A 23,952-nucleotide genomic window follows, 5' to 3' on the forward strand; every position below is an offset into this window, starting at 1 on the left:
AGTACATGAAATTCTGCTATTCATATCAGAAAAACGTTTTCTGACATTTTGGAGGAAAATAGTTTTGGGGTCTTTGTTACTCGGTTTTATGGCAGAGGCATGAACCAAGGAATGTTTTGAAGCAAAGAGGTTTGTATGTATTATCAGGTGTTCTCCCTCATACACCAACGTTCTGTGGGTCTATATGGGGAGAGTGGCAGAGGTGAAGAGGTTAGATAGTTGGTTTATGGGGGGCAGCAAATTTCTGCTCTTTCTGGTCTTGACATGTGTCATAAGTAGTGGAGCAGGTGGACCCAAATGCAGAGACTGACTAATTTTTGGAACATTTGGCAAGATACAAGGGCAGGCTGGGAGCTGATAGGCTGACAGGGAGCAGGGCAGGGCTGATGGGACTGATACAGGGCATGTGTGAAGGTAACAGTAGGCTGGAGAAAAACACTGAGAGCAGGGCAGAGCTAACAAGCTTGATACAGGGCGGGTGTGGAGGGGGAAATGGGCTGGAGAGGAGTGCAGGAACATAGGAGGGAAACACAGATACAACCAAGCATACATTAACACATCCAAGAATACACATAAATATAAACTCAAATACACAACCCATAAGCTAACTAATAATGCCCCCCCCCTCCCTCTTTATTTCTACATCTCTGTTCCTGACCAGGCTCTTTGGTCTGAAGGATATCATCATACCAGGAAACTGCTCCTCGCCCTATGACCTCAACCTTAATGCTGGTCATGAATGGCCAGTTTATGTCAACCCAGGAATACTGTTCTTCCTCTACATCACCATAACAACTGTTCTCAAGACAGGATGTCATGGAACATCTAACCAGGTATCTGCTACCCCTATCTCTACTTTATTGTCTTTATTGGTATTGACTGAAATGTGAAGATTCTTTATCTTGCTTACTTGTGCTTTGATCTGAATTTCAAAATGTTGCCAGTTTTCAACAATTTCACTGGGAATGTTCATATATGGCTTCTTGTGTTTAGGCAACATTCTACATTTGAGAACTTTGTAAATATAAAAGAGTTTTGTAGAAAAACATTTCCTAACTTGTCAAAGTGATGTAAGTAAAGTTACGGTCTTGGCCCTAATATTGAAAAATTTCAAGCAAAACTCTCCTGGTAATGAATGTTGTTGTTGTTTTGTTTTTACACCTTTTTGCACTTCCAACACTACCTGCACTGGACTGCCCAGGCAGATACACTGAGCTGCCAAACCAAAATTTCTGCTGACTGTTGTCGCTATTTCGGTATACACACTGATGCAGGATCTGCATCTGATCATGTGTTGTGAAATAGTAAACGCCAACTTTAGTAGGAATGATTATCATAAATGTCAGGTGTAATTGGACATCATGCCACAATTTTCCATTCTTTCCAGGTGACAGTTCATTTGTTTGAACTTCCACCTGTCTCTTACTTCAGGCTATCCAAGTGTGAGTGAATAATTAATGATGGGAGTCAATGAATGGGAGCCTGCAAATCTGCTGAGCTCACTGTTCTCTTTAGCACTATAAACCACAGCTGGTCACTGTTGGAGCAAAGAGGCATTTGAGGATTTAAAATGGAACAAAACTTTTACATAATGATGGATGTAGCTTCTTCTTGTTTTTAAGCTGTCAATTTGGATGTTATTTTCTCAGGTGTTTTGTGTATTTGTGTTGAACAGGTTGAGGAGGAGCAGCAGAAAAGGGAGGAATCAAAGGAGGAGATGGTGGAGTTAAGACCATGGAATCAACAGAATGACGATGACACACAGGTAAATACTCATGACTATGTCAACAACTCATTAAAGTTCAATCTATAGAGATTTTCACAGTCCAGTGCCCAAGGCTGATATATTATGCCGACGTTCAACATTCACAAACACTCCTACTCCTATCATTATTATTCTTCCCTGTACTTCTGAATGCCTATTCTGTCATCATACATCAATGTAGAAATACCTTTCATGTATGTAGTTCAGTCAAACTGAAATCAAATTGAATTTTTCCTGCAGTCACCCTGAAACTTTCTACACTTTCTCTTTCGTTGCTCTGTTTTCTCCTCTCCACACTGCTGTTTAATAATACACTGGTCTTAACTCAGCACATCATTTGAGACTTTTTGAGACACATGGATTCTCTTAAAAAAATGTGGCCTTCTTTAAGGTAATAAGTTGATAACTTTAAGAAACCATAATGAGTATAATTAAATTGGCTCATATTAATAATATCAAGTGGACCAAATTGATGTGACAAAGTATCATTCTTTAATAAAACTATATTCTCATGTCCACTATATATGTACAATTTAATGTCTGTATGTTAATGTGTTTGTGTGTATGTTTACTCTTCATGTTCCAGCTCATACTCCTGTCTATGGGAACAGAAAGCAGTAGAGGAGGACCTGTGGCTGGAGAGAGTCAGCCAGACCTGGGTATGATATGCTCAGTTTTTCTCAAAATTGTTTATGTAACAAAAACAGTAATGATGAGTATGCATCATTATTGTAGAAAAAATCTGAAAAGAAAAGACAAAGATTAAAACAATTGAAAACATATTCAGCATTCGGGTGATTACAAATACTTTATTCAAGGAGTTTTGGCTTTATTTAACAGAGTAGAGTGACAGGTGTAGAGAGAGGCGTATGACGTGCAACAAAGGTCCGTGGCCAGAATTGAACCATATATGCTGCAACTATGTGGCATGCATCTTAACCAGTAGGCAACAAGGCCTCAACTATTACAGATAAATTTGGCAGTTTGGGGGAAGGTCAGAGTGACTGTGATCATTAGAAGTGATCAATTCACTCAAAATCACCACTTACTTATCTTATTATATCAAAATAACTAATTGTTCGCTCTCAAACTCCCCCTGATAGTTAGATAAAAGTGTAATTGTAGTGTGCAGTGTAATTTCTTCACATATGCATATTAACTGATATTGAAAGTGTGACATTTTTGACAGGATTCCTGACAGTGCACTCTTGCACTATGGCATAAGGTCAACATGTGAACAGAACTTTGCAGTACATTATATATTATTAAATGGGTGTGGCATTGATTAATGCTGTGTTCTTGTTTCTATGAAGATAATCTTCTAAAACTCACTCTGTACTGAGTGTTGTGTCAGAGAGATTGTTATTTGGGGTGCTTTAACTGTGCACTCTCTCTCATGCCTCCTGGAGCATGGAGAGCTGTTTTCTCTCCTACTCTGAAAGCTTGCACTGTTTGTCCTGGCGCGGATGCAGCTAAAGCCGCACGAACCAATATTGGAGGTTTCTCATGTACAGCAGCCCCAGGCACACCACCGGATGAGCTGCTGTCATCATCCCAAAGAATGACGTGACACTCCCCGCTGGCACTGAGGCTGTGGACCTCACGCGCCAGGTCAGCTACAGCAACATCTCCACACACTCCTATGACAGTTGTGCAATCATGGCGTGGGGGTCCAGGTGTAGACCGAGGTAGAGCATCTGCTGGCTTGGCTGTAGGGTGCTCTAGTGTGCAATAAATTTGGACTGAGCTGCAGTCAATGAGTGGGACTGCTGTAAACTCCCCTTGAGATGGAATGGAAAACTGTTTGTGCCAATTCATTTTGAAAGAGCAGTGCCAAATGGGGAAATTCCAACACTCAACTCCAATGCCAACACATTAGTGTTGGGAAACTCCAACACCAGTGGTGTAACTTCATCACTCAGCTACTCAGTCAGTCAGTCAGTCAGTCTCGGACATCCACGGTTATAGCGCTGGCCCCACTGTTGTGGTCCAGCCAAAAAAAGTGAAGAGAAAAACATGTAGAGCAGAGAGATCTGTAGCTGTTCATGACGTTTTGTGAACAAATGAAAAAGATTTACACATATAATTTCCAGTGTATGAGTGCATAAAGAAGATTTGCACAATGGTTGGCAGTTACAAAGAAGTTTTGCAGTTGCACAGGTTTGCAGTTACACATCTATCTGTTTGTGGGTGAAAAAATTTCACACAGAACTCAATTGTCCGTGTGAATCCCAAGTTTACAGCTTTGATCAAATCTATGAGTACAAATCAAACCTATGGATACAAGTACTTTTGTCCCACATTGCAGCTAAATGTTAGCAACCCAGATCACTTCGCAAGCATACACTCACTCACTGAGTGAGTGATTCAAGTCATTCGTTCACAGGAGGAACAGGGTGTGTTTAAGACAGCAAATACACAGCTGATTCATTTTGAATTCAAAAACTTCCAGTGAACCCAGTTTTTAAAAAATTCATAGAAATTGTATTCATGTTGTATGAACATTTTTGCTTCCTTGGGACAGAAATCAAGCTGCGTGTATACTGGTTAATAGTGCCTTGATCTGCATGCAGGTAGTGTGAATATTTGTGCTTTCAATTTATTATTTACATAGGATGCTGTGTGCTAATAAGGCCAACCCATGTTACCTTACCCATCTCAATGCAGTTACCCTCATCACTTGCAGTATAAAGGTTTAATGCATTGGTGTCGTCAACATCGGGCTTCTGGGCTTTAGACAGGAATGTTTTTTGACTAGCCTTGAATCTTTCTAACAGAGGAAAAAATCTATAATCATGAGGAAATATAATTAATTTGATTCCCAACTACCCCGAACCCTCGCTGCCATAGGCATAATGATGAATGAAAATATTAAATGTTATAAAACATGATATAGTGGTTGATTTTCTCAATTCAATGTAATTCACAAGCAAAGAATACATTTTTTTCAACCCCTCCCTGCCCCTGTGTTGTGAGACTTGATTGCGCCCAACCCATCCTCCCGCAGCAGCAGTAACTACCAGTGCAAGCAATAGAAAACCTAGATACAAAATGAAAAGAGGAGCGACAAAAGACCAACCAACAATTTTAAGTTGTTGATTGGTTAACAACAAAAAGAGAAAAATCTCCTCCCAACAGGACGTTTGCTACTGCTAACCCAAAGTTACACCTGGTTGCTGCTGCCTGTGTGTGGATCTGTGGATGTAGGAGAGACTGAGGAAGTTGGCAGGTGCTGTGTGTGTACTAATACCCTCACCTGCACCATGATATGGACTCACGGTGTGCATGCTGCTCCTGCTTCATACTGTGTGTCAGCTATCAGGCTCAGCATGATCTGATATTGAAATGAAAAGCAAGAGGTTCTGCGACACACACGCGCTGCTCACGCATCCAGTATGTTCCAGGCGTAACGCCTGGCAGCAGAACCTCTTGCTTTTCGTTTCGGCGCCCATGTTAACAGGTTAGAGCAGCCACACAGCCCACATGAGACGTGTGACTGCTGCGTCGCATCATCTAGACGTGCACGGTTCTCAGCAGAAATAAACAGGAAAAATGATCTGTTGACGGTCATATGACATCATACCAGCAATATTACACCTTTCACTAGTTTCAATGTCTATATCTGTAGAATATGTATTAGACATAAAGTGTCACCACTGCGGGTCAGCCTTCACGCCCGGGCAGGGAGCCTCTCTAGCGGGGAACTCCAATACAGAGAGTTGTGACACTCGCTTCAGCAATATAATCAATTTTTTAAAAAGTCATTTTTTAGGAGTGTGTGTGACTGACAGTAGCCCCAATCAAACCACACCATGCCCATCACAAAGAAAGCCGTTTTCACCTCACATATTTTTTACTTATTTTTAACAATTGAGTACATGCTTCGAAATCATTTTCACGCAGGTTCACGCAGGCTGTGTGTCCCAGGTGTTAGCCCCAGACCTAGTCAACTCCTAGAAGCGCCCCTGGTTTAATGCATGATTGACACTGAACTATTTGCACAAACCTGAATGCATGTCTTTTGCACATCTGCTATGTACATTTAACTTTTTACACACAGTGTATAGAACTGTCATGTTCCTGTACATAACTACATAAATTACTGTATCCTGTGCATACATACTGTTACATTCCATACCACACAGACAGATACCTGACAAGGGTTTCATGCTTATATTTACATGTTTATATAATCGTATGCCTTACTGTTTTGTTTTGGGGTTTTTTTGTTCTTTACCTCATCAATGTTAAACTGTTCTTTTATCCCTAAACATGTACTGTGACAGGGTAATCATAACAGTCTGGCATTAAAACAAGAAATTGTATCAACACTCAAGAATATCTTTTTTACATAGACCTTACATATACTCTAAATTTCCTTCTGCCTTTAATCCATCCTAACTATTTAGAAGAAATGGGCAGCCACAGTCCGGCACCCAGGAACCTATTCTAGTTTTAATGCCAGTTCCATGGTGAAGGGTATGGCAGGCAAGTTAACAAGATCGTATTCACAACAGCTTTAAGTAACACAGTAAAACATTCTAAAAGTGTCACTGTTGCCGTGTCTGAAAACCCCCGTACTACAGTCTTTTCAGTACAGAGGTTCAGTAGTCTTAGCTTTTGATGGTTGAGTAGGCATTTTTTGGGGTTAGGGGATTAGGGTTAGAGTTAGTTTCTCTGCAAAGTGATTCCAGTTGTTGACATTTAGCTGCAATGACTCAACAACATTGGTCTTGGACTGCAATCCTGATATTTGACAACATTAGCTATATTGATATTATATGCATAAGCTAACTATTACGTTACTGTGTGCAGTGCCACAGTGTGTGGTTTAGGGAAGGCTTTTTTAGAGTGAAGGTTAGCCGTTATCTCTGGCATTAGCCATTAGCTCCGCTAGCACCGGGGATCATGAGGTATATACACCATTCAGACATGTTTCAGCTCACCGAGTGGGACTACGAAGTTGGAGCAATGGCCAAGCACTGAATGACTGGGTGAACTTTTTTTTTTTAATGAACTGCTTCTAGTGATTCAGTACATGGAAAAGAACTGCTTTGCACATCACTAGCGATCTACCCCTTGACAGACTGCAAGGAAAAACTGCTAGAAACGCTTGTCCCCCTGGCTCCATGATTGGATAGTGAAATTATATTCCTGATTGGATAGTCAAATGATATGTTAATTTGAGCATCCCTATTGGCTATTGCTGCATCTCCCACATTCCTCCATTTTGTTGGTTGCAGGGCTGCTGCTTCCATGTCGCTGCTTCCATGTCACTGCCCACCTTTTTTCTTTTGTTGGCCTTCACATCATCAAACAACATTTACATTAGCCAGCTGGGCTTCTGGTTGGTTGTTCTGGAGACTGACCTGCTTTGTTATCTCCTCTGCCTGGTGCACCTGTTCGATGACTTGAACCACCGTTAAGTTTGCCATAAGCTGGAACCACTGGGAGAGCTCTTTGTCCTTTATGCCCACAAAGGGATCTCTTATATGCTCATCTCTTTTTTCCCTGAACTCAAAGTGTTCAGCAAGCACATACAATGTCTTGATGTACATCTCCACCAGCTCACCTGTATCTCCACTTCCAGGCACTGCACCTGTAGTGACCAGCAGCAGCAGTCTGTCTTTTTCTTCTATATTAGCTTTTTTTGGCTGGTTTTTGTCTTAATACAAATAGTTTAATGGACAACAATGCTTAATCATTAATATGGTTAACACTAACTGTGGATTACGATTCGTCTTGGTCTTTCTGATGGCTTTGCAAAATCGGATAGGCCATATGACTGAGTTGGGCATGAGTGTGGCAAACAAGAAATGCATTGCAAACAATCAGCGCATTGCATATAGTTGAGAGTTTTTCCTGCAATGTCAATATGCAAGACTTAACCCACTATACCAACTTGATGATTTTCCCGATGAAATTCACAGACATTATGTGGGACATTCTGAAATCAGTAGAATGAAGGCCTCATGGAAAAGAAGGAAGCTCATCTATTATACTGACGAACTGTAAGCAAATGTTAAATTCCTGTCGGAGTACAGGAATGCATTCTTGTTATCACTGCAACATGGCTGAAAGAACACAATTTGGATGTGGACCTGAAGATTAAGGGGTTTTGAATTCTGGTGCGCCTGGACCATGATGCACAACAGACTGGTAAAGTGCTGGGTGGAGGGGTGTGCTTATACATAAACAAGTGGTGGTGTAAGATTGCTGTGGTCAGAGAGACTATCTGCAATCAGGACATTAAACTGCTTTCTGTTTTACTCAGACCTTTTTTATTTACCTTGTGAGTTCTCACAGCTATTTGTATCTGTTGTTTAAACACCCTAATGCTAATGCAGATACAGCAGCAGAGATTATAGTGGAGTTGGCACAGTGCCTGCAGTCTATTGCCCCAGATGCACCTAATCTGATCATGGGTGTCTTCAATCATTATACATTAAAAAAGACTCTATGTAACTTTCATCAATATGTCTCTTGCCTGACAAGGTACGACAGGGTCCTTGACTTATGCTATGGCTCTATTAAAGGAGCTTACAAGTGTATTTCTAAAGCACCTCTTGGTACCTCTGATCATAATATTGTTGTCCTTTCTCCAACTTACAGAATGGCTCTCAAGAGGGGAATAACTGAGGAAAGGAAGTTTTCCTTTTGGAATGAGGATTCCACTATGATCCTCCAGGGTTGTTTTGATTGTACTGATTGGGACATTTATAAGGATGCCTGCAGTAACCTAGATGAATTGACTGAGACTGTTACTGCTTATATAACCTTCTGTGAAGAAAATGTTATCCCTCATAAATTGTGTACAGTGTTCCCTAACAACAAGCCCTGGATAACTAGATCTGTCAAAAATGTTTTGAATCAAAAAAAGATCTCCCAATGAGCAGAGGCAGCTAAAATGTGAAAAAGGAAATAAAGAAAGCTAAGCTGAAATGTAAAGACAAAGTAGAGAAGGAACTTGGCAAGAGTAACTCCCATTTTGCAATGGTGGGGATGGAGAAGAAAGGGAGGAAAGCTTTTGTCTGACAAACCTGATGGAGTGCTGGCCAATGAACTGAATCATTTTTACTTATGTTTTCATAACCATAATTTTGAAAATGAACATCTAGCTTTTAGGGATGATACTAGAATCCCTGATAGCAGTATTATCGTTGATGAGAAAAAAGTGCTGAAATCTGTCATACACACTAAGGAGTGGAAAAGTCCGGCCCCAATGGCATTGGTGGCAGGCCACTAAAAAACTGTGCCAGGCACTTATGTGGCATTCTTTCTTTTATATTCCAGTGTTCTTCAGAGAAAAGCAGTAGACTGGTTTAATCCTTAACAATATGTTGTATTTTAAAAGGGTGTTATAGTATCCAATGTGTCAAATCTTCATCTGAAAAGTAACTAAAGCTGTCAAATAAAAGTAGTGGAGTAGAAAGTACAATATTTCCTTCTGAAATGTAATAGAGTGGAAGTATAAAGTAGCATCAAATGGAAATACTCAAGTAAAGCACAAGTACCTCAAAATTGTACTATAAGTACAGTACTTAAGTAAATGTACTTAGTTACTTTCCACCACTGAATTGGAGTGATGATGTCATTGTAAAGGCGCAATTGCGAATGTCAGATCATCTGGTTAAATTTTGTGCAACCAGCAGCAGACTGTTGCAAAGTAACTACAGAAACCTCAGTGCTTATGTGCACATTAAACTTGTCAGCGAATCAACAGTGTTGGATACTGACACAGTGAAAAGAGTTTACACAATTTTATGAAAAATTGTAGATCAATTAAAACTTCTTTCTCTGCTAATAACTTCTGTTCAAACCATTCCTCCTGGGCTCTCTCTCCAAACCACCAGGTAACCAGGGCAACGACTACGCATGTCATTGTTTGAAGACTCTAGCCAAAGTGATAAGGGATAGGAATGATGGCCAAAACTATAAAAAAAAATAAGAGCCAAGCTAAAATAAACTGGAATTATCATTTAAAGACAATTTTATCGAGACAAAAGGACTTCTGACGATATATAGAACATATCATATCTTGATGATGTCCCTCAGTAGCCTCCCTCAGTCCCTCTCATTATTCTATGTAATGTTCTGTATACTAAGATGGTTGTTATTTTTGGCAGGTGTTAGTGACACTCCCAGTGGCCAACAGAGTGAAAGTCCGTTTTTCCTGCTGGGAAAGGTCGTCATGCAACAGAGCTATGTCTGTGCTCTTATAGCAATGATGGTAACTATTAGAATAAACCATGATTTATACTGTAGATTTATAAAATGACACAAAATGACCTACAGTAACAGCATATCAAAACAGCAAGCATATTATTCATCTTATAGAGTGGGATTGTTCCTGTTCTTATGTGCTGTTTCCTTGTTTCTCAGGTCTGGAGCATCACATACCACAGCTGGCTGACCTTTGTGCTGCTACTGTGGGCTTGTCTCATTTGGATCCTGCGTGCCAGGTACTGTTTACACCTGTAGCTGTGACAGAGCAAATCAGAAATCTGATAAACAACCTGATTATCTTTAAATGTGAGTTTTGATAGAGAAAAGTTTTGATAGATGCTCCGTGAATATATGAATTAATTACTACAGACATATGGAGTTACTTTTGTCTGCAATCAAACAGAATAGGTTTGCAATCAAAAAATAGATTTGAGAGCAAAACTATTGACATTGCTATCAAAAAATGTTTTATTGCAAGTAAAATAAATTTGTGATTGAAATGCGAATCCAAAAGTTTCGTTTGCAAATCCAAAAGTTTCGTTTGCAAATCCAAAAGTTTTGCTTGCTGTTGAGCTGAATTTCATGGGCGGAACCTACGCTGAAAGATATAAGTCACATCTCTATTGGCCAGTCTTGAACGGAGTGACAGCTTGGCAACATCCACAGTAAGTAAGTCAATGGAGAAGACAGAGTTATGTTTGTACTGATGCATGTGGATGGCTTTTGTTTAGCAATCTGTGATGTTGTAATGGGTTAAAAATACATATTGTTTTGTCAGCCTGTAGCTGTTAGCTTAGCTCAATTAGCTAGTCACTTGCCCATAACCCATTAAAAACGTACCTGTGCATTGCTTTTCTGTCTCCGCTCCCACTCTGTCTTCTCCATGGACTTCAAAACTCCCTCTCTTATTTACTAACATGGATGTTACCAAGCTGTCACTCCTTTCGAGACTGGCCAATAGAGTCTTACATCTTTCAGTGTAGGTCCCACCCATGAAATTCAGCTCAACAGCAAATAAAACTTTTGGACTCATGAACAAAACTTTTGGATTTGCAAACAAAACTTTTGGATTCACAAACAAAATGTTTGGGTTTGCAAAAAAAACTTTTGGATTTGCAAAGAAAAGTTTTTGATTTGCATTTGAATTACAAATTTATTTTAATAAAAGCAAAAAGTGTTGTTAATTTTACTCTCAAATTTAGTTTTTGATCGCAAGCCTATTGATTGATTGCATGATAAAGACGCAAAAGTAACTCAAAAGTAATAAAAGTAACAGATGCTGTGTTATGTCAGTGTCTCGCCTCTATTGTATGGAACTGAATGAACTAAACAAATACACATTTTAAGTTAAAAAGACGTTAACTAGATTTCACAGGCTTGACTGACTGAACCCACACTGATGTGTTGTTTCAAGATTTAGACCTGTGTTCACTTAGCTGTCTCTCTTTGCAGACGGCATGCAGCCACACTGTGCTCACCATTCATCCTGTTGTACGGCCTGGCTCTGTGTTGTCTGCAGTACGTCTGGGCCATGGAGCTTGAGCCTGAACTTCCCACCACTGTGGGAACCATGAGCCTCAGACAGCTAGGACTAGACAGAGCCCAGTACCCCTGCCTAAGACTGGGAGCTATGGTAAGATGAGATGATAGATACTAGGTGACTTTATGATGATGAATTTAAACTTATGACCCATTATGATATTCTGTATCATACTTATCGGTAAATATAACAATTCCTCACTGATTCCTGGCTGTTGGAAGCTCGAGCTTGTCCATGACGTTTATATAGTAGGGTTCATCTCTCTACAGTATCACAGTCATATTCCGTCCAGCAGGTTTTATATTGTTGCAGCTCATTTAAATGCAGTTACAGTAATGCAAAGTTTTGTTTCCCCTGGTAATTTTTAGAAGGTTTAATAAATAGACCCTCAGATGTTCTACTGATTTTAACAGCAGAGTAAAAGGATGGGTCATTTTGCTGGTTAGAGATGTTTTCCTCAGCTTTTCAGAAACCAAATGGATTGAGTTCTTGATCTCCCTGTTTTTCTGTGTCTCTCTCTCCAGCTTCTGTTCACTTTAACCTTCTGGCTGTTGGTACGTCAGTCAGTGAAGGAAAACTTTAGCAGGAAAAGGAAAATGACCATACAACTACAGGAAGTCACAACAGGAGGTCAGTTTATAGCTACACACGCACACACACACACACACACACGCACACACACACACACACACACACACACACACACACACACACACAAACACACACATACACACACTGTTTCAACCCTATTTTTTTTTAATTTGGGTGAACTGATTCTTTAAGATTTCTTCCAGAAGTATAATGAGTATAAATTAAAGGTCCAGTGTGTAGTCTTTAGTAACATCTAAAAGAACAGACTTGGTAAAAATTGAATAGATTATTTATAAGTATATCTTAATTAGTGTCTAATCAGCTGAAAATAATAATTGTTGTGTTTTTGTTACCTTAGAAATAAGCCCTTTATATCTACATGGGGGCGGGTCCCCCTCCACGGTGGCCGCCATATTGCATTGCCATGTTTCTACAGCGGACAAACCTAACACTGGCTCCAGTGAGGGCCTTACGCGTTTTAGATACAGTGGGCGACTACCGGAAATGCACCGGTTTTAAAACGAAGAAGAAGAACGGACCAAACATTTTGTATTGTGAGAAGTTTTTGAAACCAAAATCTGATAAATGGAGGATCATACTTATTTAGAAAATCACAGGAGCGTGAATTGTCGTCGTCAAAGAAACGAAAACAGGAAGAAGCTAAACTAAATCGGGACAAGCAACGGCATAAAACAAGGATAAACTCAGATGGAAATCCCTGATGAGAGAAATGTTTGCAGACTGACGCCGAATTTTCCTGTTTACTGCTGGACAGGTAAGAGTGTAATGTGTATTTATTTTGCCCAGCTGGTAATGGTTCAAAACCTAGATGATGTACAATGTTTATTAGCAGTACATTAGTTTCCCTGAAAAGAAACGTCGCCACGTAATGTTAAATATTAGCACACTTTAGCCTCAGTTTGTGCCTCTCACAGAGCTGGTGGTCTGATAAGAGACAACAGGGAGGCAACATCGTGCTGATAACCCAACGATTTATTCATTTTCTGTGGCAGTGAGACAACACATTGATTGATAACTAAGATATTTAGCGCTGGTGATGTGCTAAAGACATTAAGTCAGAGTAATGAGTTAGTGTGAAAGATAAACTGAGGAGAAGTCTTCTCATCACCGAGTTAATACATCCTGTGAATTTAAATTTATATTTTTCACAGTGCTCCATGATTTCAGTGTTTGCTCCTAATTTGTCATTTAGGAGCACATGTACACATTGGGGGGCAAAGTTAGCTTATAGTCCAACACAAGTGATGTTTTCCCTGTTTCAATGTTGAAAAACATGTAATTGCTACCAGAGTTTTATTTTACATTTATCAGTCAGAAGTGGAATTTTTCTGTTATTTATTTTGGTATGTTTATCCAGGCCAGCCAAGGCTCCCAGCATCTTAGGACGTAACATAGTGTATTACAAGGGTTTGTGACTGTGTCATGTAGTACTTATTTTCTTGATGTTGCTGTTGTTTCTCCAGCTATGAGAGAGGTCACTGAATAGCTACTTGTCTCTGACTGAAAGTGTGTTAATCAATTAAATAATCTGATCTAGTCTGTTGTTGGGATGAAAATCTGCATGGAATAAGTTTGAACAGTTTCTGGTGAGCACATTAGATAAATGGATAGATAGATAGATAGATAGATAGATAGATAGATAGATAGATAGATAGATAGATAGATAGATAGATAGATAGATAGATAAAAGTAAGTTAATTCATTTGTGCTTTTTTATTTTTCTCAGGCACTATGGGTTGGCATTATTCACCATTTCACCATGTGACATTCACACCCGCCATATTCAGAAGTATTGCAGACCAAGTCAGGAGAGGTCTAGGTAAGTGATACACATTTGTTTGCCTATGTAGCATATTAACTTACCCTGTAAGTCCTACTCTTGGTTAAATAACACTATTTTCACATGTACAACTGTATAAAATGTATGAAATAGTAAATTATCTCTATGTGTAATGGTACTGTCTTACACAGAAACAGTTTTCCATGCAGCTGCTGCTCTACACACAGCTCCTAGAGCAGATGAGGAACAGCAGTGCCAGTGAATCATGGGTGTTGTTCCTGCCATGAGAGCATCTTGAGCCAGAGCAGTAAATTGAATACCTTTGGTGTGGTTTTGGTCTGACCCTTGTCAGCTACTGCTTTTATTGTTCAAATAGACTAATGATTTGATAGATTATTCTGTCTTTATCTCTCTCTGAAGAACACAGAATAAGCTGTCAACATGTTTGTCTGAACAGTAAAAGCTGCATGTTTATGTTATGCTTTGATTGTCCAGATTGAAAAGGATGTCCAAAAATGTTTCTGTTAAATAAAAGATATTTTTATTACAAATGTCATTATTCTTAGTGTTGTTTTTTATATTTTTGTTTTGTGGTTCAAACTAGTGAATTACAGTTAACATAACCTGAAGTGGCAATGAAAATTAATCCATAACATGTACTACAGTGCCCTGTTCTGAGGATCAGTGGTATTCCAACTTCACTACTGTTTTATGTTGCTTTCTAAATATAAATAATGACAATATAAATTAATGGTGGAAGTGGTAATGACAATATACTGACTGCAGGGAAATACTGTCATTGTATAAGTATATATTATGTTTATCATTGCAATTATCACAGCACATCTGATGAATATCTTTTATTTGGCAAACTTGCACATTTAAGTTGAACAAATATGAATATATATAAACAAAAAGTTTAATAATTATTCAGAAAACATATAAATATAGAAAATGTATAGAACAAGTATAAAATAAATAAAATATCAGAAATGTAACAAATAAATATGAGATGATTTGATGCCTTGATGATGAACAGGCAGGTGTGTGAGTACCTGAGATACTGTGTGGACGTTCTAGAGGACCTGGAGGGAAACTCAGAGGCCAGGTGTGAAACCAGTGTGATGTCTTTGGAGGACCAGGGAACTTGTCCCTGATCCTCCAAACACAGCAACTGGGGATGACAAGTTGGTTTCCCTGGCCTAAAGAGCCATGCTGTCAATAGATGAAATGTCTATAGGCAGCATAACGGTACTCCTGGTTGTCATCCCCAGGCTTCCTGGTTTGGCCAAATACCATAATGTCCTCCCAGTACCACCTGTGAATGCATAAAAAGCATTTTCAAGACAGTACTGGGAGAAGTGCGGTATTATTATTACACAATCTGCAGGGTACTGGCCACAGCATTTCCTCTCCTGGTTCGTAGGCATGTCTGTACAGTTACTACAAGTACACTATGGTACCCCTGGCACTCCAGTAAACGGTGGGACACCATGCCTGCACTGATGCATCATCAAAGCATCAAAAATGAACCCTGGCTGCCTCTGAAGCAGTTCACTGGTGAGCTGCCTGTGCTCCTCCAAGGTCATCTCTTCAAGAAGTTTCTGAAAAAAATAAAACACAGGAAAAACACAGATAAGGCTTTATAGGTTATAAGTTTCATAATATGTTGGAAATATTGTAATGGTAGTGCAGAATATGGATTGTAGGCTGTCCAGTGTTCCCAAACATGTCTACAACAATAACATGATTTTTAAAAAAAGTCAAAATATTGCTGCTCAATACTATTCCTATATAGTATTTATATAATCATTCAGTAGTGTTGCTGATGTTTTCAGTAGCCTCTTTTATACAGAGAACCCGCATTATAGCCATAAAAAGGATCCAAGGAGAGGACATTTCTCTTCGTTTGGTAAAGTTAAAAGTAAAGTTAGACTTTTCTGTCGGCTTCCTGACTCATTTTAAAAAGACGAGAGAAAGAGAGAGAGAGAGCAGCTGTGGTTGAGTGAGCTACAGGGTGAATGAAGAGAGGGAGCGCTAGTAACGTTAGTGGGGAAACTGGTGAACCAGATCGATAAACGTTATTTTCTGATTGTTTCACAGCGGTTAGTTTCTAAAGCACACACCCACACACCTCTTCAACCCTGCAGCTGTGTGCTGTGTCGCCTGATTTGGTCTGAATACGGGCTAAACAGAACAGCGAGGCGGATTACAGGAGCAGTATTCCCGCCTTGAACGGACTGTGTAAAAGGGGCTACTGACTCACATTACACTGATAACACATCAAACTATACAGACTACAGTAATGTAAAGCACAGAGCTGCTATGTACATACCACTTTGTGTTGTACTGGCATTTTTAATATTGTGCAGAACGGGTAGGAATATGATAAAATAATTGTATAAATAACGTCACAAACCTCAGTTGCTTCGGTCCCTTTGGAGGGTTTCCAGCCTCTTGCTCTGCTTCCCCGGTGCCGGTGTTTGCTCTCCTCCCTCGCCTGGCCCTGCCTGCAGCAGAACCGCTAACTCGTCCTCTTTCTCGCCCTCTTCCTCCTCCTCTAACCTCCAGTACTTGACTCTGCAAACGGATAATAAAATATGTAACGTTATCCTGCCAACGCTATCTCGCTATCAATAATGCCTAACATTAGAATAAAATAATGTAAGTTTTGTTTAGCATGACGTTGCTTATGTTAGCTTGTATTACCAAAACAGTAAAACACTCATAACTGCTATCTTACTTGTGAGCTATAACCTATAGTATTATAGACTAAATAATTAAGTAACATCTTCACCTCATCACTTGACTTGTTAAAATGCTCGAAGTTGTCGTGGACTTCAGCAAATAGCTTCTTGTCCTTGAAGGCCACCGTAGCTTCTGGAATCTCTCCAAAGTCTTAGGGAGGGGAGGGGTGAGTGGCGGAGTGTTTCAATCTAGAACCTCACTGTTAGAGGCTGCTAAATACCACACATATTACACACTGGACCTTTAAAATAGAATTGAATATCATCAGTATTTAGTATTCAGGTTTCTAAGCAAAACTTGAATTCCACCTGAATTAAAATTCTCGTAGACAACAATCTGAACTCCTTCAGCAGGTCATGGTTTCCTTTGGGGTGAACGTTGGCCTCCTGAGACCATGTTCTGGCACTAGTGTTCTTTTCATTGTCTAAAAACTGAATATCCTCCCCAGAGGATTAACCCTTTCAATTTTTAAAACTCCACCATCAGGTGAAACTGCCAGCTTTGTACACAAACACGTTCTACAAGTGACAAATGAAATCTTTTGAATACTGGTCTTCAGTGGATGACACGTTTGTCTGTCTCTGTTTAACAGTCCTTTCTATCATATAGAGTATCTTCTTGGTGACTTTTTCTTTTCCATTGTACTGTCACTATCCAATCCCTCTTTTCTCCTCCCTCTCCAACCTTTCCTTGTCAGAAGAGGGGGCTGGTAATGAATCAGTGCTGAAGGTTCTGGGAGGCATGGTGATGAGCTGTTATGCCAAATACTGGATCTACGTGTGTGGAGGGATGTTCATCATGGTTTCCTTTGCTGGAAAACTTGTTGGATACAAGATCATCTACATGCTGCTGTTCTTGCTCTGCCTCTGTCTCTATCAGGTAGGAACATGGCTACGAACCACTGATTCAGGTTCTCAGGGCTCTACTTTTGTAGAGTCTGTGGCATGGTGCAGATCATAGTGTGCCCCGCCCTAACATGTTTTATGTGCACATAATCACTGAGATTTTTGTGGTTATCTTGCAACAGTCTAGTACGTGCATAATTGGTCTTGACAATGCACAACATAATTCCAATAGAGACTGCAGATCTCTGTAAAGAGAGTCATCAGAGTAAAGGAAAGGCTGTCAGTATAGGATGCCTGCTGTTGTGGATGACAGATGCCTGGAAGAATCGCTAATTAATCTTTATTCAGTCTTGCATTAGTGCCATAATCAGAATGAAACTGTAATTCTTCTGTGTGATCACATGTCAGCTGGTTAAAGAACATAAAATTTAACTGAAAAGATGAGCAAAGCATGAATAAAGGAGTTTATGTTATTTTAATATGGCTGTGCCTTCTCCAAATAATTAATAATAAAAGTATTATGGAAAACAAGTGTGCGAGCTTTCAACCTGCTTTAAGCTGGCGGACTGTGCAAGTCACACTCTTTCTTAATACCCAGATTGAAGTACACTGCTGAAATGGCATCACACTCTCTACCATGCAAGGCAAGTCAGATCCGAAACCAGTACAGTCAAGGAAATACTTCTGCACTCTGCACCAACATGAAAGTCGGACCCTCAGTGTTCATTTTTAAAGAAGGGTCAAATATATAGACATCTTATCTCATGCCATTTTTTTGTGTTACTTGGTATTTGGGTTGTGACAAATTTGCTTTACATTCTCTTGTAGTGTTGTAGTTATCTATACATTATACCTACTGAACATAACTCATATTAAATGTTAATTCGAAAAATCTCTTGTAATGAGTGACTGTCTTATTTCCCAGGTGTACTACCCTCTGTGGAGGCGTCTGTTGAAGCTCTTTTGGTGGCTTGTTGTGGCCTACACCATGCTGGTGTTGATCTCCATCTACACTTATCAGTTTGAAGACTTCCCTGGATACTGGAGAAACTTCACTGGTTTCACAGAACAACAGTATGTTCTTTTACAAGAGCTTGAGATTGTCAAGTGCCTTTCTCTAAATCACTGATACTTCTCTATCTCTGTTTCTTTCTCTTTCAGCTGTAGGTTGGTTCTGTTGTCATTATTAGCATTCATTTGTAGTTTGTGATTTATATATCAAGTAAACACTAAAAAAACCCTATTTTAGGAAATGGGGGTAATTAGGGCTTTAGATACAGGGTCACTGATAGAAAATGGTGTTAAATACACTGAGTTACCAGTTTATTAAGTACACCTGTACAATGTAATGTAATGTAATCCAGCACCTCAGTGTATATTCTGTTTATACTGGAGCCACTTTTGGCTTTAGATGGCTATACTTAAACATATACACATAGTTCTTAATACGTGCTCAAAGTGTATTAAACTGCATCTACAGCACTACTGTAGCTCAGTAGCACTCACTGGTGAGAAAAAACTATCCATGGGTCAACTGCACAGCTGGATTAACCTGGGACTCAAGGCAAAAGTAAACTGTTGAGTCCCTATGTGCCCCCCAGGTGGTAATTAAACACGTTAATTTAGGAATATGCAACATATAAGTATAAAGCTGATATAATGAAAGTCTAATCATGCTCCCCTGTCATCCTTAGGCTGGCAGCAATTGGTCTAGAGACATTTGCCTTGTCCGAGCTCTTCAGTAGTATTCTGATCCCTGGCTTCTTCCTGCTGGCCTGTATTCTGCAGCTGCACTACTTCCACAAACCCTTCATGAAAATCACTGACCTGGAGCATGTTACACCTATACACAGGTAACAACATTGTGTAGAATATAGTTAGATAAGAGTAAAAAAGTAGGTCAGCTAAAATGTACTCTGGGTAAATGTTACTGTGTTTGGGGGAGGGAGGGAGGTAAAGGAAAAATGTTATGTCATGATGATAATATTATACAATAAAATAAACATAATAAATTAAACAGCACCTGTAGGCTACAATAGAAAGTGCATTAGCATGTAAGTCCTTTTCTGTAAACTGATAATCAACCCAACTCAGTGTAGCCTTACTAGATTAACCAGAAGAGAGGACAAAACTCAGACAATTACACAAAAAAGACCAACAATATATAAAAAGGGCTGTGGACGCCACAGCAGGTCATTATTAAAGAACCCCTCCAGATGAAAAAACTCTGCTAGAAATAATAATTTTTATCTGACACTTTTTCTTTGTTTGTTTGTTTGTTGACAAAAAAAATCAATCACTTTGATAAAATCCTTAAAGGGGACATATTCTGCACATTTCCAGGTCTATATTTTTTAATTTGGGGCTCTACTGGAATATCTATACATGATTTACAGTAAAAAAAACAAAAAAAAACAAAAACAAAAACCCCCCTTATTTAACTCATATTTACCCTTTACGCAGTCCCTCAGTTCACTCTCTCTTTAAGGACCCCCTCCTGAGGAGCCCACTCTGTTCTGAGTGGCCAGCTTCCAGAAGCTGTGTCTCGGGAGACTTTGTGTGGCTCCAAAGTATAGGATTTCAATACATCTATTTATGGACATGCACAACAAGCTGATGATGCAAAAAACGTTGTAAACAAAGCGTTTAGGGCAAGTTGAAGCCCTGGCTTTTGACTTGCAGGGAGCATTTCTACATATATTACCCTCACGTTTTATTTAACATCCGACATCATCACAGTATATAAATAACAGAAAATGTATGTGCACTGGAGGCTTCAAGTTTCCACATCACACTTATGTATGTTACGTACTGGACCATGATTGGCTCCAAAATAGTTATGATGTCACAAATCATGCTTGTAGTATACGCTTTACACTCAGAAAATTCTCACATTGTTTATCATGTCTTTTTCTTGTGACACATTACTCCAATTTGACTAATGAGACTTGAAATTTAGTTAAGTACAATACTTAAGAAATACTTAAGTGAAAGTAAAATTATTGCAAATAATAAAAAAGTACAAAAAAAAACCTTGGTTACCGCAAAAAACGTAAATGTAATCATTACTCCCACCCCTCAATACAGACCTCCACACTCCTACTACACATCACATGAAAAAGCTTTTATATTATATATTGCAGGTGAACAGTGTTGTTTGAAGTCACAGTGAAATGGAAGTTGGAGTGTCTTTATCTTCTGTAATGACATATTTCTGAGTGAAACGGAATTAGTGGGCAGGGTTTAGCCACAAGAGGGATTTATCACATCTGTCAGATTTGATTGGGTAGCTAAAAAATAGGCACAGCAAATACAGTACAATATGGAGCTGCAGATATATAGCATAGAGGACTGTTGATCTTTACTCACACCTCCCTCACCTGTGTTCTTAGATCAGGAGGAGGATAGGGGAGAAATTAACAAATAGATCTCAAATATTTTTTTGGAAATGGAAACAATGTTTTTGCCAAACTAAAATAAAAACACATAGTTGCTTAAACCCACAAGCTGATGTTTAAGTTTGGGCGAGATTTATGTAGTCACTCCAAATTCCATTTGTTTGGACCAATTTATATATATGCCCCTGAGCTCAGAATGAGTCATGAAAATCATATTATTTTACAGGAAGAGAAAAGAGAGAGATTTGATATTAAAACACTGTCACATTGTTTTCAGACAAATGAAGGATTAACACAGAGACACAAGATTAAAACTTGGAAAATGTATTTTTTATTTTGCTGTGTCTTACAAGAAAACAGGGTCTCCCAGCTGATTATGCTGGGGATCAGCCACAGCCTCTCCAAGTCATTAAAAAACAAAAAATATGAAGCAAGTGAATGAACCCAAAAATACTTGATGATGTTTCCCTAAAAACATTAAAGCTAATTTTCATTTTATTACAACAAATTGACATAATATAAGCACAATGGAGTGCAGGATGTACAGAAATTACCTCCACATTACATTGGTCTTCCCAAATCCACAAAGAATGAATTGCATAGCATTTGCACCAGCAATCTGCCCTGTTTTAAGGTTCTATTCACAAAAGATTTTGCCCTAATGATATGCCACCGCAAACACGTTCATAAAGTTTTGCAGCTGAGTGAGTGAGTGCAGTGGTTTCCAGTGTTTCAGGCTTTTCTTAACATTTCAGCACACAGATTGGTCCATAATGAAAATTGCAGAGAGCACAAAAGCCTCAAATTGCCTGTCTTCAATTAGCAGAGGTACGCACACAGCCGCTCTAGGAGGTAGAGCGGGTTATCCATTAATCGGAAGATTGGCGGCTCGATTCCCAGCTTCTCCAGTCAGTCTCACAGTGTAAAAGCGCTTTGAGTGGTTGGAAGACTAGAAAGGTGCCATACAAGTACAGCCTATGTACCATTTACCATTTACACAGAGTTCTCCACAATCACAAACCAACTTTCACTTATTTTGCTTATTTTACTGCTCTGGTATTTTGCATCTATAACATAATCTACTGAAATGTCCATCAAAATAGGCTATAGCTATTAATGTGACTAAGACAGGTTTGAAATGTGTTAGATTAATGTCTCAGTCTTACAATAATGTTGTTCAGGTGTTACTGAATGTATCCAGGATTTCGCAGTAACATCAATACTGATGTTCTGTTTGCTGTCCGCAGCTGGCTGTGGCATAACACAGCTGCTGAAACGATAAGTACATCTCCAAAATGAGAAAGGGGCTGTGCACATTTATGCACATGGCACAGCAGCGGTAAATTCATTAACACCTGATCGGTCAGGATCTTCCGATAATTAATGTTCAGTATTCTGCTACACCTTTACACAGATCAGCTGTTAATACACAGATTCCACGTTTATACAGTGGAACTGTTTGTAATAAAACAGCCCTTATAGATGAATGCTGAGCTCCATCAGTGCATGTCAGCTGACATTTTTATTTTTAAGTAGCTGATAGTCCAAGATAAGCTTACCATCCCACATCTATTGACGATATTTTTGGTCATAATTAAAATTAAAAGCCCAAATAGAAAATTGAAAGGTAACTTAAAAGACTAAAAAGATTAATATTTTACTACAGTACTAGGAATAATCAAGCCATAATTAGACTAAAAAAGAAAAAGCATATTGAAAAAGCAAATGACATGTAAAATGATAATTGGAAAATGTAAAGTGACAATGAAAAAAGTTAATTTTAAAATGCAAAAGCTTAAATGGAAATGCTCAAACTGAAACCTTAAATTGTAAAGATAAAATTGAAAATGGCAATGGAAATAAGAAAAGGGAAACATCAAAATGGAAACTCAAAACGGGAAATGTAAAAGCTTAAATAGAAATTTTGACATTTTGGCAATTTTGGCATTTGACATTTGGCATTCGACATTTAATTTTTTTCCATTTTTCATTTGGCAATTGCCATTTGGGTTTTCAAGCTGTATGTAAATGAGGAGGCATGGCCCAAAGGCTGGAGGGAGAGTGTGAAATGGTTGGCGTGTAGAGGCACCCTATGGACAGCAGGGGGAGCTGACTGCTAAAGAGCACAGTGAGTTTGGTATGAGTCTGAACTAGAAGAGGAACCGCACTGTGCTCTGCCATCCACATTGGCTGCTAGCAATGGCAAAGCCAGAGCTAGCCTCATTGCTGAGACAGGTGCTGGAGAATGAACTGACTTTACATGACTGTACAGTAACAGTACACATTTGTTGTGCTTTACGTTATTTGCTTCTACTTTGGCAGATCTGCTTCTGAAATAAGAAAAATATGATGGCTCATATGGCTGCCAACACACAGCCACAGGTTTTTATTAACTACTATTACAGTAATTCAGTTATGATTATGTAGAGTTAGTCATTTGTTCTGCTGTCTTTGGAGGAATGTTAATTTGTTGAGGCAGCAAAATTTGTATTCAAGTAAAAGTGGAAATAGATATTCCTTTTTGGCTGATAAATTGTTAAAATAAGTGTTCTTCAACTAACTATTAAAGCAACAGAGGGTTCCCACACTAGGTCTCAAACCCAGACAGTGGTCGATTATGCTAACCACACAACTATGTCTCATTTCCATCAGACATGCACATCTGCAGCTGTCAGTTCCTCTTTTAGTTTGGACTCATACTGCTCTGCCAAACTCACTGTGCTCTCTGCTGGCCATAAGGTGCCTCTGTGCCCCAGCCGTTTCAAACCCTCCCTCTAGCCTTTGGGCCACGCCTCCTCTTTTACATACAGCTTGAAAAGCCAAATGGTAAATGCCTAATGGAAAAGGGAAAAGATTAAATTTAAAATGGAAAATGACAAATGGAAAATGGAAAAGATACATTTTAAAATGTATGAGTGCAAGTGCAAATGCAAATAGAAATGCAAAAAAAGAATTTATTTTTTCTATTTAACCTTTTAATTTAAGTATTTCCTTTTTTAAGCTTTTCTATTTCCCATTTTGAGTTTCACATTTGATGT

General features: G+C 39.0%; 1 protein-coding gene across 4 annotated transcripts in view; it reads left to right on the top strand.

The window, feature by feature from the left end:
- piezo1 (piezo-type mechanosensitive ion channel component 1) overlaps positions 1 to 23,952 on the top strand; it is a 172,031-nt gene that overhangs the window by 70,520 nt on the left and 77,559 nt on the right. For 2 of the 4 annotated variants that reach the window (XM_042433271.1, XM_042433273.1), the window contains 10 exons: positions 662 to 833; positions 1,676 to 1,765; positions 2,352 to 2,424; positions 9,892 to 9,995; positions 10,148 to 10,227; positions 11,444 to 11,624; positions 12,056 to 12,161; positions 17,369 to 17,550; positions 18,442 to 18,590; positions 19,211 to 19,369. In XM_042433271.1, the coding sequence (XP_042289205.1) occupies positions 662 to 833; positions 1,676 to 1,765; positions 2,352 to 2,424; positions 9,892 to 9,995; positions 10,148 to 10,227; positions 11,444 to 11,624; positions 12,056 to 12,161; positions 17,369 to 17,550; positions 18,442 to 18,590; positions 19,211 to 19,369 (1,296 nt within the window). Of the gene's footprint in view, positions 1 to 661; positions 834 to 1,675; positions 1,766 to 2,351; positions 2,425 to 3,196; positions 3,377 to 9,891; positions 9,996 to 10,147; positions 10,228 to 11,443; positions 11,625 to 12,055; positions 12,162 to 17,368; positions 17,551 to 18,441; positions 18,591 to 19,210; positions 19,370 to 23,952 lie in introns of those variants that run through there. The other 2 variants (XM_042433272.1, XM_042433274.1) reach the window with 2 other exon arrangements.

The sequence above is a fragment of the Thunnus maccoyii genome, chromosome 14 (genome assembly GCF_910596095.1).
Source record: "Thunnus maccoyii chromosome 14, fThuMac1.1, whole genome shotgun sequence".
In the NCBI taxonomy this organism is placed as follows: domain Eukaryota; kingdom Metazoa; phylum Chordata; class Actinopteri; order Scombriformes; family Scombridae; genus Thunnus; species Thunnus maccoyii.